Source organism: Artemia franciscana, chromosome 7 (assembly GCF_032884065.1).
Source record: "Artemia franciscana chromosome 7, ASM3288406v1, whole genome shotgun sequence".
Taxonomy (NCBI): Eukaryota; Metazoa; Arthropoda; class Branchiopoda; order Anostraca; family Artemiidae; genus Artemia; species Artemia franciscana.
The window spans coordinates 49,415,132-49,434,532 of NC_088869.1; the positions used below are offsets into that span (position 1 = coordinate 49,415,132).

Genomic DNA, 19,401 nt, shown 5'->3' on the forward strand with positions numbered 1-19,401 from the left:
ACCCCCTAAAAGTCAAAGAATCTTAACGAAAATCACATCATCGTATTCAGCGTATCGGAGAACCCTATAGCAAAAATTTCAAGCTCATATCTACAAAAATGTGGAATTTCGTATTTTTTGCCAGAAGACATCACGGTTGCGTGTTTATTCGTTTGTTTTTTTTTTTGTTTTTTTTTTCCCAGGGGTCATCGTATCGACCAAGCGGTCCTAGAATCTCACAATAGGGCTCATTCTAACGGAAATGAAAAGTTCTAGTGCCATTTTTAAGTGATCAAAAAAATTGGAGGGCACTTAGGCCCCCTCCCACGATCATTGGTTTCCTAAAGTCAACGGATCAAAATTTTGAGATAGCCATTTTGTTCCGCATAGTCGAAAACCATAATAACTATGTATTTGGAATGACTCACTCGCCCAAAGTCCCCGGGGGAGGGGCTACAAGTTACAAACTTTGTCCAGTGTTTACTTACAGTAATGGTTATTGGGAAGTGTACAGACGTTTTCAGGGGGATTTTTTTGGTTTGGGGGTGGGGTTGAGGAAAGGGGGCTATGTGGAAGGATCCAACCTTGGAGGAATATGTCATGGGGGAAGAGAAATTCAATGAAAAGGGCGCGGGATTTTCTAGCATTAATATAAAAAAACAATGAAAAAATAAACATGAAAAAGTTTTTTCAACTGAAAGTAAGGAGTAGCATTAAAACTTAAAACGAACAGAGATTATTATGCATATGAGGGGTTCTAAAAATACTTTAGCATAAAGAGCGAGGTATTTAGGAGGAGATAAATACCTTGCTCCTTAAGCTAAAGTATTTTTAGTAATTTCAACTATTTATTCTACGGCCTTTCTGATTCAGGGGTCATTCTTAAAGAATTGGGACAAAACTTAAGATTTAGTGTAAAGAGCGATGTATTAACGAGGGGACAAACCCCCTCATATACATAATAAAAAATATAAGAATACAAAAGTTTGTTACGTAAGTTAATTCTTAAGTTACGTATATTTTTTACTAATAAAAACGTTCGTTAAAAATTAAAAGGTCTAGTTGCCTTTTTAAGTAACTGAAAAATTGGAGGGCAACTAGGCCTCCTTCCTCACCCCTTATTTCTCAAAATTGTCTGATCAAAACTAAGAGAAAGCCATTTAGCCAAAAGAGAATTAGTATGAAAATTTCATTTTAATAATTTATGTGCGGAGAGCCAAAATCAAGAATGCATTAATTCAAAAACGTTCAGAAATTAAATAAAAAAAAACTAGTTTTTTGAACTGAAAGTAAGGAGCGACATTAAAACTTAAAACGAACAGAAATTACTCCGTATATGAAATGGGTTGTCCCCTCCCCAATCCCTCGCTCTTTACGCTAAAGTTTGACTCTTTGCCACAATTCTGCTTTTTAAAACAATTAAAAGCTTTAGCGTAAAGAGCGAGGGATCGCGGAGGGGACAACCCATTTCATATACGGAGTAATTTCTGTTCGTTTTAAGTTTTAATGTCGCTCCTTACTTTCAGTTCAAAAAACTAGTTTTTATTTTATTTAATAAGGTTTAAAGGCGAAGAGTAAGTCGACATGGAAACCTACAAAACAAAATAATACGAAACGTTCAGAGTGAAAATGAATAAATAAATGTAGTTCATAAGTTTAAAATACATGACTGTAGTTGTTTTGCTCTTTTGTATTTGAAGATATACATTTTTAAAACTAGAATGCAATGTTTGCAATTGTTTTCAGAAGAAAGCTAAGCAAGAAAAGAGACGTACATAAATAACGGAAAAGAGAGGAATAAATAAGTGAAATAAAAATGAAAATATTGGACTGCAAGCAAGTGTACTATTTTCTACATATAGTCTAAAATGACAAAAAATATTGTGGTTACCAAGCTCTTCTGCCAAAATCTACCCTGGTTATATCTGTTATAGAGTTTAATGTGAGATTTTTGCCACAATCTATTGAATTTTTTTTTTTAATATATCTGTGACTTTTTTTTTCAGAGGTGGGAGGAACTTGAAGTTGTGGTTAGACGGTTTTTCTCCGTAAAGCCATATATTTTTCCTGGATACGACAAAATCTTGCATTTTTGTCAGGAGTGCTAATTGGGGGTTTGAGGAGTATTTGTCCCCCTAGATTTCCTTCCTCTCTTCCCCTCCTAAATCTGAAAGTGCCTTTTTTCGGTATTTACATTGAAATACGCCTTTTTAGGTACCCCCATTGACGAAAATCGAAGAAAAGAAATTTGCCCCCTCCTGAGTATTAGAATGCTTTTTGCCTCCTCCTACCATTTTCTTTTCTCAAGTTGATGCCACTGCTTTCAGCATGCGAAGTGTTGTTAACCTTGTTGAGTAGTTTCACTATCGTAACTAGAGGCATGCTTTTCATCTCTTGGTTTGGCCCATTAATGCTAGGTATTATTTGAATTAATACTGTCAGGGTTCTTAGAAAAGTAAAATATTATTGTTATTTGTATTTAGAAACAAGTTCAATAGTCACTCGCGCATATTTTTTTTTAAAAATAATTTAATGACAGATCTTTGAAGTCAAAGCTAGAACTTTTCTGTTCTAAGGCAAATTAATGATAAGAATATCGATTGCATTGGAAGCGATTCAGTTATAGTTTCTTTTGTTGTTGGAATCTTTTTTGGATTGCGTGCAACCAGAATGGATTGAATATATCTTTTAGGTCTACCACTCAACCGCTAAAAATGTTTCTCCGCGCAGCAATGTTTCTCCATGATCAATAAAATAAATTCTGCTTCTTTATTGTGTCGAAAGTATGTTATTCTAAGTTGTGAAATCAACCGATTTATTTTAAGTCAGTATAAATATTTTTGTTTGGCTTTTAACATTGTTATCCCTACTCTTTTGTTCCTTTAACGAACAAATATATGAGAAGTGTCGTCGAAAAATATACCGAATTGGCTCTAACAAAACAAAGACTAAAAAAAGATAAAGATCCTTCAGAGCCATTGCTGGTGCATAGGGCGTCGAATCGACGCTTCAGTTGCTGAGTGTTTTTACAGGAACAAGTAGCAAGCTTGTCGCCCAACCTTGGTGCGGCGGGGATCGAACCCTGGGCCCCGTAATCCCAAGCAGAGCATCAATCCACTGTCCTACAACAGGTTCTAAAACAAAGACTAAACCTCTCTTTTTAAAATATACCACCCCTAAATATTTAGCCCTATAAAAAGGGGAAAAAACATCAATATACATGTGTACAGTTTTTAAATTTATTGCCTAAATATATGACAGCTAGTATAGAGAAAATATGGTACTTGTCTGTTATAGCACATATGTTGTAGCTAAGTAGAAAGTAGAACCTGTTTTTCTGATGCTCATTCGTAAGGAAATATCACAAAACCCGATTAAAATATAATACTTTATTAACAAATTTGGGCTTTATATTTCCACCTTAAGAAGGGGGGGGGGGGTCGAAAGTATAGTGGGTCTGCATGCAAAATGTGTTAGGAGCAATTATTCTGCATATTATGATATAATAATTATTTTCCAACTTCACACTGACCATTACACCCCTCCCCATCCCCCCTGTAGTGCAAATATATTGCCTAAATTATATATTTTTTATCTATTCTGTCACTTGTCTTTGTTTGTCTCCCGCTAAGCTGAAAGAAACTAATGGAGAAACCGGTTCTACTTAACTTCTATATACATTAGGCACTATAATAGACAAGTACCAACAATATTATAACACACTAGCAGGTGGACGGTCATCACGCATCTAAAAGTGATAAATCAGCGGTGGAATTAATTAGTTTGAATAATAAGACCCAAGCGATTAGCTTTCTTCCTGTAAATAGCAACGAAGGCCACACTGCCTTTCCATAACAAACAAACACAACTCAGAAACAATAGGGACAATTTCTCAAGACAGTGGAATCCAATTCAGTGAATATTTCAGCCCTATGTTCAATGGCCGTCTTCAGCACAACACCAAAAAAAAGAATGTATATATATATATATATATATATATATATATATATATATATATATATATATATATATATATATATATATATATATATATATATAGATATATAGATATATATATATAAACTTACATTAAAATTCGAACTTTAAAACTAAAAATGTTTTAAAAAACTTTTTAATGCAGCCCTAGCATCCTTACTTTAACGAAGTTCAACCATGACTGATAAATAAAATGATGTGAGATGATAAATTTATTCAAACGAAATAAAATTATTAAATACAAGCTTTCAAAGCTAATCTTGCTTTTTCGGAAGCTAGCCACCAAAAAAGCAAGATTAACTTTGAAAACTTGTATTTAATTATTTTATGTGATATGTCTATGCTCACATCACATCAAAATATATGGAAAATTAAATGAAAACAAAGAAATACAGAACAGCAAATTAGTTTTTTATTCGACTAATATCTGTAGTCAGCATAATTTGTTTTCTTGCATTGTGACATGTAATTATGGCACTTGGTATCTACCAAATGACATATGGCGATCGCAAATTCTGTCGGTCGGTCTGTCGGTCTGTCTGTCCCAGTTTTGCTAGTTTAGAGACTTCCAGGTAAGCTAGGACGATGAAATTCGGCAGGCATATCAGGAACCAGACCAGATTAAATTAGAATTGTCGTTTCCTCGATTTGACCATCTGGGGGGGAGTGGGGGGACGGTTAAATCGGACAAATTAAAAAAAGAGGTATTTTAACTTACGAACGGGTGATCGGATCTTAATGAAATTTGATGTTTGGAAGGATATTGTGTCTCAGAGCTCTTATTTTAAATCCCGACCGGATCCAGTGTCATTGGGGAAGAGCCGGAAATCTTGGAAAACACTTAAAGCGGAGAGATCAGGATGAAATTTGGTGGGAAGAATAAGCTCAAGTCCAAGATAAGTGACTGACATAACCGGACCGGATCCGCTCTCTATGGTGGAGTTGGGGCGGGGGGGGGGGGAATTGGTAGGCGATTCAGGGAGCTGCACAAATTGACTTGATAAAGTCGTTTTCCCCGATTCGACCCTCTGGGGGGCTGAAGGGAGAGGAAAAATTAGAAAAAAAGTGAGGTATTTATAACTTACGAGTGGGTGATCGGATCTTAATGAATTTTGATATTTAGAAGGACCTCGTGACTCAGAGCTCTTATTTTAAATCCCGACCGGAATTAAGCCTCTGATTTTCCTTTTAAATCAATCTATGTATTCTGAGAATTTAGAGCTCATACAATATGAGCTCTTGCCTTTTGGCTCTTACGGCCTCGTCACAAGTGCCATATGAGCTCTTAGCTCTTGTTTTTCACATGTCAGGTTCTACTGATGCTAAGTGCCCTCTTAAATCAGAGACAGCATTCCACTTATTCCTTTTCTTAGTTCCTATTAAAACATTCGAAGAGAAAGCTCTTTCTACTATCTTTGTCCTGATAAACACTAATAAAAATTTGAATGCTGCATCGGGAAAGAGCCCCAAATTATTATTAATACATGTCTAAAAATTAACAGTTCTTTTTGCTTTAAACTGGAATTTCAGAGGTGCTTTTACTTTATAATTCGATTAATGCCTCTTTTTTTTAATTAAATAAAAAACAGGTTTTATAACTGAAAGCAAGGAGTGACATTAAAACTTAAAAATAACAGAAAGTATTCCGTATATGAAAGGGGCTGCCCCCTCCTCAACGCATCGCTCTTTCCGCTTAAGTTTTTTTTTGTTTTAAAAAATAGAGCTGTGAGAAAGAGTCAAACTTTAGTGTAAAGAGCGAGGTGTTTAGGAGGGGACAGCCCCTCTCATATACGGAACAATTTCTATTTGTTTTAAGTTTTAATGTCACTCCTCACGTTAATGCAGGTTTTGATTTTGGCTCACCGTACATGAATAATTAAAACGAAATTTGTATTTTACTTTTTTTGGGCTAAATTGCTTTCTAGAAATTTTGATCGGACGATTTTGAGAAAAAGTGGTGGAGGAGGGGGCCTAGTTGCCCTCTTGATTACTTTAAAAGGGCACTAGAACTTTTTTATTTTATTTACGAACGGTATTATTAGTAATAAATATACGTAACTTATGAACTAACTTACGTAACGAACATCTATATTCGAATATTTTTATTACGTATATTAGGGGATTTAGGCAATACCTCGCTCTTCCCGCTAAAGCTCGACTTTTGTTGAAGAATGACCCCTTAATCATAAAGACCATTTAATTAGAATAAATAGCACCTATGAAAATACAAAAAAAGCTTTAGCGTCAAGAGCGAGGTATTTACTAGGGGGCGAACCCCCTGAAATACGTAATAATTTCTGTTCGTTTTAAGTTTGGATGTTGCTCCTTACTTTCAGTTGAAAAAACTTGTTTTTTATTTAATTTCTGATCATTTTTTAAATAGTGCTGGGAAATCTGGCGACCCTTCAAAGTAATGTCCCTTCCTGCATCACTTTCATGAAAATTCCCTTCCCCATAATAGATTCCTCCTTGGAAAGATCCTCCCACGTAACCCCCCCCCTTAATACCATAAAAAATACCCCTTGAAATCGTCTGTATACTTCCCAGTAACCAATACTATATGTAAATTACATAAAAAAACTAGTTTTTTTAACTGAAAGTAAGGAGCGACATTAAAACTTAAAACGAACAGAAATTACTCCGTATATGAAATGGGTTGTCCCCTCCGCAATCCTTCGCTCTTTACGCTAAAGCTTTTTTTTTTTTTTTTAAAGCAGAATTGTGGCAAAGAGTCAAATTTTAGCGTAAAGAGCGAAGGATTGCGGAGGGGACAAACCATTTCATATACGGAGTAATTTCTGTTCGTTTTAAGTTTTAATGTCGCTCCTTACTTTCAGTTAAAAAGCTAGTTTTTTTTATGTAATTTCTGATCGTTTTTGAATTAATGCATGTTTGATTTTGGCTCTCCACACATAAATTATTAAAATGAAATTTGCATATTCATTCCTTTTTTGGCTAAATGGCTTTCTTTTAGTTTTGATCAGACGCTTTTGAGAAATAAGGGGTGGGGAAGGAGGCCTATTTGCCCTGCAATTTTTCGGTTACATAAAAAGGCAACTACAAATTTTAATTTTTAACGAATGTTTTTATTAGTAAAAAATATACGTAACTTAAGAATTAACTTACGTAACAAACTTTTATATTCTTAAATTTTTATTATGTATATGAGGGGGTTTGTACCCTCGTTAATACCTCGCTCTTTACACTAAATCGTAAGTTTTGTCCCAATTCTTTAAGAATGACCGCCGTAGAATAAATAATTGAAATTACTAAAAATACTATCAAACAGTTCGTGGTAACGAACTGTACTAAGGAGCGACCCGGCTCAATAGTAAACGAAACTCTAAAAAACGTAATTTTGATGCTAAAATATACATCAAAAGAATCGGATTTTCATGTTTATTTTATATATATAAGTTTCATCAAATTTAGTCTTTGCCTTTTTTTGGAAAATAGGGGGAAACACCCCGTAAAAGTAAACACCACGAAAATCACACCATCGCATTCCGCGTATCATAGAACCCTGTAGAAAAAATTTCAAGCTCCTATCTACAAAAATGTGGAATTTCGTATTTTTTGCCAGAAGACAAATCACGGGTGCGTGTTTATTTGTTTGTTTGGTTTTTTTTTTCTTTTTTTTTTCTTTTTCCCAGGGGTCATTTTATCGACCAAGTGGTCCTAGAATGTCGCAAGAGGAACCATTCTAACGGAAATGAAAAGTTCTAGTGCCCTTTTTAAGTGACCAAAAAAATTGGAGGGCACCTAGGCCCCCTCCCACGCTCATTTTTTCTCCAAAGACAACGGATCAAAATTTTGAGATAGCCATTTTGTTATAGTCAAAAACCACAATAACTATGTCTTTGGGAATGACTTACTCCCCCGCAGTCCCTGGGGGAGGGGCTGCAAGTTACAAACTTTGACCAATGTTTACATATAATAATGGTTATTGGGAAGTGTACAGACGTTTTCAGGGGGATTTTTTTGGTTTTGGGGGTGGGGCTGAAGGGAGGGAGCTATGTGGGACGATCTTTCCTTGGAGAAATATGTCATGGAGGAAGACAAATTCAATCAAAAGGGCGCAGGATTTTCTAAACTACTATACAAAAAAAAAACAATGAAAAAATAAACATGAAAAAGTTTTTTCAATTTAATGTAAGGAGTAGCATTGAAACTTAAAACGAACAGAGATTATTACGCATATGAGGGGTTATAAAAATACTTTAGCATAAAGAGCGAGGTATTTAGGAGGAGATAAATACCTCGCTTTTTATGCTAAAGTATTTTTAGTAATTTCAACTATCTACTCTACGGCCTTTCTGATTCAGAGGTCATTCTTAAAGAATTGAGACAAAACTTACGATTTAGTGTAAAGAGCGAGTCATTAACGAGGGTACAAACCCCCTTATATAGATAATAAAAATATAAGAATATAAAAGTTTATTACGTAAGATAATTCTTAAGTTACGTATATTTTTTACTAATAGAAGCGTTCGTTAAAAATTAAAAGTTATAGTTGCCTTTTTATGTAACCGAAATAATTGGAGGGCAACTAGGCCTCCTTCCCCACCCCTTATTTCTCAAAATTGTCTGATCAAAACTAAAAGAAAGCCATTTAGCCAAAAAAGGAATTAATATGCAAATTTCATTTTAGTAATTTATGTGTGGAGGGCCAAAATCAAACATGCATTAATTCAAAAACGTTCTGAAATTAAATTAAAAAAACTATTTTTTTTTAACTGTAAGTAAGGAGCGACATTAAAACTTAAAACGAACAGAAATTACTTCGTATATGAAATGGGTTGTCCCCTCCTCAACACCTCGCTCTTTACGCTAAAGCTTTTAATTGTTTTAAAAAGTAGAATTGTGGCAAAGAGTCAATCTTTAGCGTAAAGAGCGAGGCGTTGAGGACGGGACAACCAATTTCATATACGGAGTAATTTCTGTTCGTTTTAAGTTTTAATGTCGCTCCTTACTTACAGTTCAAAAAAACTAGTGTATTTTATTTAATAGCATAAAGAGCGAGGTATTTATCTCCTCCTAAATACCTCGATCTTTATGCTAAAGTATTTTTAGAACCCCTCATATGCGTAATAATCTCTGTTTGTTTTAAGTTTCAATGCTACTCCTTACTTTCAATTGAAAAAACTTTTCCATGTTTATTTTTTCATTGTTTTTTTTTATAGTAATTTTAGAAAATCCTGCGCTCTTTTCATTGAATTTCTGTTCCCCTAATGACATATTTCTCCAAGGAAAGATCCTCCCACATAGCCCCCTCCCCTCAACCCTACCCCAAAAACCAAATAAATCCCCCTGAAAACGTCTGTACACTTCCCAATAACCATTATTATATGTAAACACTGGTCAAAGTTTGTAACTTGCAGCCCCTCCCCCAGGGACTGTGGGGGAGTAAGTCATTCCCAAAGACATAGTTATTATGGTTTCTGACTATGTGAAACAAAATGGCTATCTCAAAATTTTGATCCGTTGACTTTGGAGAAAAAATGAGCGCGGGAGGGGGCCTAGGTGCCCTCCAATTGTTTTGGTCACTTAAAAAGGGCACTAGAACTTTTCATTTCCGTTAGAATGAGCCCTCTTGCTACATTCTAGGACCACTTGGTCGATTCAATGACCCCTGGGAAAAAACAAAACACAAAAAACAAACAAATAAACACGCACCCGTGATTTGTCTTCTGGCAAAAAATACGAAATTCCACATTTTTGTAGATAGGAGCTTGAAATTTTTGTTCCATGGTTCTCTGATACGCCGAATGCGATGGTTTGATTTTCATTAAGATTCTATGACTTTTAGGGGGTGTTTCTCCCTATTTTCCAATTTTCTCAGGCTCGTAACTTTTGATGACAAAGACTAAATTTGATGAAACTTATTTATTTAAAATCAGCATGAAAATCCAATTCTTTTGATGTATATTTTAGCATCAAAATTCCGTTTTTAGAGTTTCGTTTACTATTGAGCCGGGTCGCTCCTTACTACAGTTCGTTACCACGAACTGTTTGACATTGGGCAAAGCTCATAACTTGCAGCCCTTCCCTTGCGGACTGTGGGGGATTAAGTCATCCTCAAACAAACAGTCATTAAATTTTTTGACCATGCTAAACAAAATGGTTATCTCAAAGTTTTGATCGGGAGACTTTGGGAAAAAATGAGCGTGGGAGAGGGCCTAGTTGCCCTCTATTTTTGCTGGTTACTTAAAAAGGGTACTAGAACTTTTAATTTCCGTTCGAATGAGCCCTGTCGTGATATTTTAGGACAATTGGATCGGTAAGATCACCCACGGGGAAAAAAACACAAAATTCCTCGATTTTGGAGATAGGAGCTTGAGACCTCTACAGTAGAGTTCTCTGATACGCTGAATCTGATGGTGTGATTTTCAATAGGGTTCTATGACTTTTAGGGAGTGTTTCCTCCTTTTTTTGAAAACAAGGCAAATTTTCTCAGGCACGTAACTTTTGATGGGTGAGACTAAACTTGATGAAACTTACATGTTTGAAATCAGCATAAAAATTTAACTCTTTTGATATATCTATGGTATCAAAATTGAATTTTTTTTTAGTTTCGGTTACTATCGAGCCGTGTCGCTCCTTACTTACAGTTCGTTACCACGAACTGTTTGATGAAAAATAAGCTACTTTAAAGTACCAATTTTCAAATGGATTCAAAATACGATTATTCACGTTGGAAAATACTTCCGCAATTCTGATCTTGACCTTTCAAATATCAAATAATTTTGTTGATTTATTTCTGGGGAGAATCGTTTGTTCTCCCACAGAAAGTCATGCAAAATTTTTCAATACTTCAGGCTTATTTGTTCGATACAGGATTTCCGAAAACCAATTTTTCATTATAGATTCAATTCTATTAGAAGCATCGGAGACTGACGTTGAGTTGTTTTGGAGTTTTAAATTTACCTTGTTTCTTTGAAAATAAAATTAAAATTTGATATGGATGCAAGGAAGGCCAAAACGTGATTTTTGTTCGGGGTTGGGGTGGGGGGTGGTTCACAAAAGAAAACTCTAAAAAACATATCTAAAATTTACTCATATGCATTTTTATGTATATTAACCTTAAAGCATTTAGTCTAAATACACGGAAGAAATAGAAACAAATCAAGGCTTTATCTTGAGGTTAATTCTCCAGTGTTGGTTTCCTCTGTGATCCCTTGGTTCAATCTTGCCCAGATGAAAATTGATATTCTATGATGGTTTCCCATCCACAAACAAATTACTGATATGAACTTTTCAAGTGGCAAGATGGTTAGAAACTTTTTCATTGTTGCAGAAGATTTCGTTGCCAAAAAAAGAAGAAAAAACAGGGACCTTTACTTTCCGTCTCCACCCGAAGCCCCATTATTCTAAATTAAGTGAGAATTTCATCTTTTTTGCTTTTAGGTTGTCCCTACACTAGCCATGCTAGTGCCAACAGTAGCCGGTAAATATTGCTGATAGCATCCGCTATCATATCCAATATCCGCATATTGTTATCAAAATAGCACTCAAAAGTTAGTCTCTACAGTTTATAAACAGTGACTTATCAGTACTCACTGGAGGAGGGGCCGTTGTGGCCGTCCTTGTGTCCTTGTGGTTGCCAGTGTCTCTGATTATTGGTTGAAAGTGTTTCCTGCTGCACGAAACCCTGAACAGACGCAAGTCGTGTTTTTTGCTTCAGCAAATTTTGTCCAAGATATGCTGAAATATTTTTAGCGTAATAATATTATGGTAGTTGCTTCAGCTTTGAACCCAGATTGAGCATGTAATTAGCCATGCTTTTAATCTCAATAAAATGGCTACCTGAGGGACGTTTTAAAATATGTCTTTCATTGCAGATAATAAGACTTTGTCTGCACTTGCACAAGCAGAGCCTGATCTAGTCGTTGCCAGCTGTGAATCATCATATCAATCGTCAGATTCTGTGTTGGCTGCTATCATAACTGGAAAAGTTCAAGGTTGTAGTGGTATTAGCCTTTTAACTACGCTTAGTGAAGTTTATGACCGAGATCTAGTTACCATGATTGGATGGGCCAAACAAGTACCTGGTAAGAAATTTATCACCGGTCTTTGTGCCTTAGTCCAGCGTACAAATTTATATATTTTGTTGTGAAAGTTGTCTGATCCGTTAAGATATTTCCATGTATCTGGCAAGACAGATGGAAGAGTGGAACCTAACTCATAGCTAAGTGACGGGAGAATACGGAATTGCAAATCGTCTTTTGAGTGTGGAATAAAACTAGTTTTGAATTATTTTGGTAGGGTCCGGGTTATTTTCCAGTAATTTTCGAGCCACGCCATAATCACGATGTTTCTATGGTCTGGTGGACCAACCCCAGTCGTCATGTCAAGAATTTGGTTTGAAAAGTATTTATCAACTCTAATTTGTCTCTATTTATTGCTTGCTAATACTAGGTTGTTGTATCTTTTGCCAGATTATATTACAGATGGGAAAACTGCAGTTCCAAACTTCCTACTTTCGTAAATCAAAAAGATATGCCTTAAACATTAACGTGATCAATCTCAATTTCGTGCTTAGAATTTCAATTTCATTTTTCATCTCGGGAAATTTCGAACAGGAGGCGTATTTGGTGATTTGGTGAAGTGTGTCTAGTGGTCCTGGTATTAGGCGGAGGATGGTAGGTGGGGAATTGTTACGTTTAATGGGAATTTAGCTCAAGCCTTGCTTCATTATGCGTTTATCAGAAGAATAATGAGCTAATGAAAGAATGGATTTATTCATTCTGAGTAAACAGGTTTTCTTTGGTCAGTCTGTTTGTCGTCTTCTTTTCCCCGGAGGCTTGGCCTAGGAAATTTTGAAAAGGAAGTTCGCTCTGTTTTTGCCACTCTCGGCAATCACATGAGTAAGAATTTTTCGGGGGAGGGGCAAAAATCAAAATTAAATTTTATTTGATAGTTTTAGTAAGAATCACCCAGAAATTCTGGCAATTTTTAGATTATATAGGAGGGGGGAGGCCTCAAAAGGAAACAAAATTAAATGTTTCTTGTCCGATTCTATCCTTAAAGAAGATATTTTTATTAGCTAGTGATTTTCTTGATTTATTTTTTCTATAGTCACAGGATACTGAGAATTAAAAAGTAATGGAATGTAGAACCGGATGACAGAAAAAAGAAAACAGTTTCTGAAGATATTTTAGTCGGCTGGTTAGAATTTTAAACTTGTCCCTTTTGTTGCAACATGAAGACTATGTCGCAACATTCAAGATAGAGATGGTGTTGCCAAGCCAAAGTGAAGTAATCAGGTTGAGCTAGATAACATGTCTTTTTTTTGTTAGTCAATCGCCAGCAAATATTTCTCTGAGCTTGTATATAAATCTAATGTTCTATTAATTTATATATGAAATTTTCAGCCTGATTTATATGAAAATAATCATGTCATGTTTTTTTGTTCGCGCTGACTGGAACGTTAATAGCATATAATAAAATTGTTTTGACAGATTTTTTTTTCTTAAATACTTACTAAATGCATTTTGGGTCCCTGTAAAAATAGGAACTATAAGTGGCAGATTTTTTTTTTTTTTTTTTTTTTTTTGCAGAAAGTTGAAGGTTTTACTAACTGTTTCCTTCTGAATTCCGGGTTAAACATTTTCTTGTGAGCTCAATTCCGGCAAATTAAATAGCGATACCTTATTTGGTACTATGTGTATTTACGTTAACTGCATTTATTGACGCCAATTTATCGGGAGTAAAAGTATTACAAAGATCTTGATGTAATAATTTATGCCTAATTTAGTGATTTATAATAATTTGTTGCTTTTGAATTGAATTAGATACAATCACTGGCGGATCTAGGGGGCTGGGAGGGCGGGACCGGGGCCCCCAAGGTTTTTGTGGTGCCCTCACATCCTGTTTTTTTCTTTCTTTACTCTATTTTTAGAATGAATTTGTCGATTCGGTCAACTATTGGTACCTTTGTCACATTGCCTCCCCCATACAATATTTTGCTCATTGCACCTTTGTCACATTTGGCCTCCCCCAAGATTTTGCTCTGGACCCGCCCCTGAATTTAATAACAAGGAAAGTCAGCAAAACGAATAAAACATGCCGGGTAGGGCATAGGCTCAATGTAAAACACTCTAGAAGTATAGACTCCTCTGAGAAGTTAATGGCGACACGATAATAAACTATCCAGGTTTTAAACAGCAGATTCAAGCACATATTATACAAAATAGTAGTAGTAATAGCAATAACTGTCAAATTAACAATAATTATAGTGCAGGTAAACACTAATAAGGATTATGAAAAAAAGAAAATGAACGAACAAAACAGTAAAAAGTTTTCAATATTACGTTTTATCTCCAGCTGTTTATAATTTTAAACCAAACGCATTTCTAATGTTTGATATTATCATATTATATTGGTAATTTTTAAATAGTGCCGCATATGGAGAGAAAATTTTCTCGCAATAAGCTTTATTATTTTTGATTTCCTAAAAGACTAGGAAATTCTAATATAATACAGAATCAAATATAGTCCAGTAAAAATACGGGTTTGACCTGGCATTTGAGCAATAGGAATGTTGTTCAGCAGAAACAGAAGCATAAAACATTATCTTTCTGAGATAAAACCCCAAGCGCCTTCAGTTATCCTCTTAAGATAAAGGAACATTTTAAAGAGTCTATTAACTGGCAATTCAGTATTTTCTAAGGTTCCTGTTGAAGTCTTGGTTACTTCTTCTGTAATTAGTTTGCATAGCTTGGCAACTCTCGAAATTTTTCTTTTACTTTTTTATGTAGGTGCTATTATCGTTGTTCAGTCGAAAGATGAATGATTAAATGAAAGATTCTTTTTTTCCCTTGAAAAGTAAAAACTTTAAAAGGCTAATTTAACCGCGTAAATAAGATTAAAGTAATTGGACAATTTACAAAAAAGAAAATAGAGCTCGGATTCTTTAGTTTATATCAATTTATATTAAGCAAATCGAATCCGTGCTTCCTCATCAACACCCCGCTCTTTACGCTAAAGTTTGGATCTTTCTCTTAATTCTACTTTTTTAAACAGTAAAACACTTTAGCGTAAAGAGCGGTGCGTTGATGAGGAAGCAGCCCTTTCATATACGAAGTAATTTCTGTTCGTTTTAAGTTTTAATGTCGCTCCTTACTTTCCGTTAAAAATAACTTGTTTTTTTCTATTTAATTTCTGAACGTCTTTGAATCAATGCATGTTTTGATTTTGGCTCTCCGCAGATGAATAATTAAAACGAAATTTGTATATTTATTTTTTTGGCTAATTGGCTTTCTCGTAGTTTTGATCGAGTGATTTTGAGAAAAAAGGAGTGGGGGAGGAGGCCTAGTTGCCCTCCGATTTTTGGTTACTTAAAAAGGCAACTAGAACTTTAAATTTTTTACGAATGTTTATTAGTAAAAGATATACGTAACTTACAAATTAGCTTACGTAACGAACTTCTGTATTCTCTTGGTTTTATTACGTATATGAAGGGATTCACCCCCTCGTCAGTACCTCGCTCATTACACTAAAGCTTAAATCTTGTCCCAATATCTTAAGAATGGCCCCTGAATCACAAGAGCCGTAGAATAAATAGTTGAAATTACTAAGAATGCTTTAGCGTAAAGAGCGCGGTATTAGGAGGAGGTGAGCCCATCATAGACGTAATAATTTCTGTTCGTTTTAAGTTTTAATGCTTCTCCTTACTTTCAGTTGAAAAAACTTTTTCATATTTATTTTTTCATTGTTTTTTTTTTTTAATGATGCTAGAAAATTCTGCTCTCTCTCTTCATGAAACTTTTCTTCCCCCATGACAAATTCCTCCAAGGAAAGTTCCCCCAACATATCCCCATCTTCTCAACCCCCCCCCCTCAACCTAAAAATTCCCCAGAAAACGTCTGTACACTTCCAAATAACCATTACTATATATAAGCACTGGTCAAAGTTTGTAATTTTTGGCCCTTCCCACGGGGACTGTGGGGGAGTAAGTCGTCCCCAAAGACATAGTTATAAGGTTTTTTGACTACGTTGAATAAAATGGCTATCTCAGAATTTTGATCCAGTGACTTTGGGAAAATAATTAGCGTGGGAGGGGGCCTAGGTGCCCTCAATTTTTTGGTCACCTGAAAAGGGTACTAGAACTATTCATTTCCGTTAGAATGAGCCCTCTCCCAAGATTCTCGGACCACTGGGTCGATACGATCACCCCTGGGAAAAAAAAACAAAAAAACAAAAAAATAAACACGCATCCGTGATCTGCCTTCTGGCAAAAAATACAAAACTCCACATTTTTGTAGATAGGAGCTTGAAACTTCTACAAGAGGGTTCTGTGATACGCTGAATCTGATGGTGTGATTTTCGTTAAGATTCTATGACTTTTGGGGTTGTTCCCCCCTATTTTCTAAGATAAAGTAAATTTTCTCAGGCTCTTAACTTTTGATGGGTAAGATTAAACTTGATGAAACTTATACATTTAAAATCAGCATTAAAATGCGATTCTTTTTATGTAGCTATTGGTATCAAAATTCCATTTTTTAGAGTTTTGGTTACTATTGAGCCGGGTCGCTCCTTACTACAGTTCGTTACCACGAACTGTTTGATGAAACATATGAATTGCCTTGGTTACAATTTTTTTCAATAAGCGGTAAAAAAAAATGTTGTCATTTTCATTAGTTATTATTTTATGCTTCTTATTGTTTTTGTTATTTTATGATTTTCATCATGAACAATATTGTCATAACAGTTTCAGGACTCCTGGTCAAGAAATACGTAATTGCGCTAAAAAAAAAAAATAAAAAAATTATCAATTAAGCAAAAGTTAAAGTTATTTTTCATTAAAATTTATTACATTAAGTTAAATTTATTTAAAGTTACTTTTTTCTTAATATTCAGTAAAAATGCATTGTCATATATATTAGCTCAGAGATTTATGGGTTTCATATCAAATCCAGTCTAAACTGTCTATTTTTATGTACTAATACTATTTGCAAGTCATCCTTAATTAGAGACTCTAACCGGTGACAGCAGTTTTCCATCATCCATGTTGACAGAAGCAATGTGATTGTCATATCAATATTGGCTTAAATTTCTTTATTTGACATTAAAACTTGGCAGACTTAAATTTCGGGGAAATGTCATAGTATCAGCCTAAATTCCAACATCCGTGTTCTGTTGGTCACGTTTTGCGGAAGGTATTAATGCAAAAAAAATAACTATATTGAGGCATTTTAAAAAGTCAGAGAAGAGAATTAAAAATAATTGGAAAACCATTCTACTTGTTTTATATCTGTTACGTATAAGATTCGTGAAGCCTTTTAAACCTCGGTAATAAAACAGACAATGCAGCTATGGGTCCATCAATTTACCTAGAAGAGCAGGCCTAGATTTACCAATATGCCCACTAGACCCGGACCAAGGGGTGCACAATGTCAAGGGGCGGAATAAATTATCACTGAGTGATTTTTTTCTTAATAAAAACTGGAGTGGTATGATTTATCATCGAAGTGTCAGGTTCGCCACTGCGCTGCCTATTAACAGAAAAGTGATTTTTAAACACAAAAAAATTCCGTGGCCACTTATAAACTGTCAGATGTTTGCCAAGAATGGCAGCTGAGAGTTCAGTATCACCTCTCTCTTTCTTTACTTTTGGTTCATCAGTTGTGATCTGTTCAGTCAGTGCTTCCACTATCCCCAAATTTTCGGGGATTCCCCAAAATTTTCGTAAAAACGAAGTGATAAAAACACTTGGGCCTAGGAGCGCCAAAGCTGTAAATCTGGCCCTGTATAAGACTTCTCTGAAGAAAAAAGGTTTTTTTTATATATTTTATCATCACCTGTGGATTAGTGACATACCGAACCGAGGTCAAGAACCAGATAAAGCGGCATTCTGCCTAAGAAAATTAGACAGTCCATTTAAAAGTCAGAGTCTCATAGTCCTGGAATCTCAAGGCTGTAAGACCTACTCTCTGTGGCATGTTGGGAATGAGCTAATTTTGATATAACCACGTGATGTTTAATAACACATTTCCTTGACCTGTTTATAGCCAGTAACACCCAAGTCACTATTGAAAATATGTTGCCCAAACATTAATTTATTCAAAGTTAAATCAGTATTCTTTTTGTAAATTGTGCCGCAAATTATGTGCATGGGACATAATAGTAATGCCCATGCGTGCACGAGACAAAAAGGCATACTAAAACCTAATAATTATAATCAAATTTAAATATAGGGAATACATTCAGAAACTAGTTGACATCACTTGACATTCCATGAACTCAAATGAAAAGACGTCATTCGGGTCTTATTTAGTTCCCTTTTAGCAGTAGGACATTTTTAGAATAATCTTTAATTTTTAGGGCTAACGGTTATGCTCAAGTACTGTAAGAATGTTTTAAATGTTTTTACACGATAATATTAGACGGTTCTATTTGAATTTCCTGTTGTTTCAATAATTAGATCTAGATCAAAGACATTTTTTATGTCCATCTAACAACTTTGTTGATGTGAGCTAACAAATATGATACGTACAATTGCTAATTAATTTCTATAACAAATTATCACGTTGTTGATGACAGTTGATGCAAAAATTCGAAAGGTGAAAATAAAATCTAAAACATTTTTTATTTTAAAGTTGCATGATTTTTGCTTTTTATAGTTTTGAATTGCGTTTTACATTTTTTTTCTTTTTTTTAGCATGATTTTTTTTTAAATCTTTGTGAATTGTAAGTACCAATTTATTTGTTCGTCATTATTCATGTTCCCACAAACTCGCTGAATGATATTAGTAACAATCTAGCCGGTGGAAACTTGCCTTTAATGTTATAGAACGTTTATCGGTCTATGTAAGTCAGATTGGAAATAGAACACGGATTTCCCTGGGCTTTTGAAGAATAAAAGAGGTTTCCTGGAAACCACTGACAATGCAATGACTTACATTTCCTCTAATTGGAAATTTATTAAGCTTCTCTATTAATAGTTTTGGTTTTCCCAGTGAAAAGAGAAAGAAGAATAAAAAAAATGACAATAAAAGTGATATAAGACACTGAATTGGATTGGGAAGGTACTTTTTTTTAGAAAAAATTGTAACTTTGTTTTTCTTATCGTTTTTGAAACACGCATTAATTTATTATTTATTAGTTAAATATATATGTAAATGATATTCCGGGATATTTTTTTCGAATACAGATAAAATGAAAAGAAGATATAGGAAAACGGGGGATAATATTTCAATTAAAAGAGTGGAAAAAAAGAAAAAAAACTTTTTTCCAATAATAATAAATTCCGAATGTTTTGGCTTCACGTCTAGAAATTATCAGCAGGGAAAAATTCAAACAGAGCTAAATTAAACAAAAAAAAAGAAAAAACAAAACAGAATCAATAACGATAAAATTGACATTTTGATGATGTCCAATATGATAATATTCACGATGCAATAGCATCAGAATAAACACAATTCA

General features: G+C 34.6%; 1 protein-coding gene across 1 annotated transcript in view; it reads left to right on the forward strand.

Annotated features, from left to right (window-relative positions):
* Positions 1-19,401, forward strand: part of LOC136029409 (steroid hormone receptor ERR2-like) — a gene marked incomplete at its 5' end in the record, with an annotated part of 141,863 nt that overhangs the window by 78,114 nt on the left and 44,348 nt on the right. The window contains 1 exon segment of the mRNA XM_065707776.1: positions 11,817-12,026. Coding sequence (XP_065563848.1) covers positions 11,817-12,026 — 210 coding nt within the window.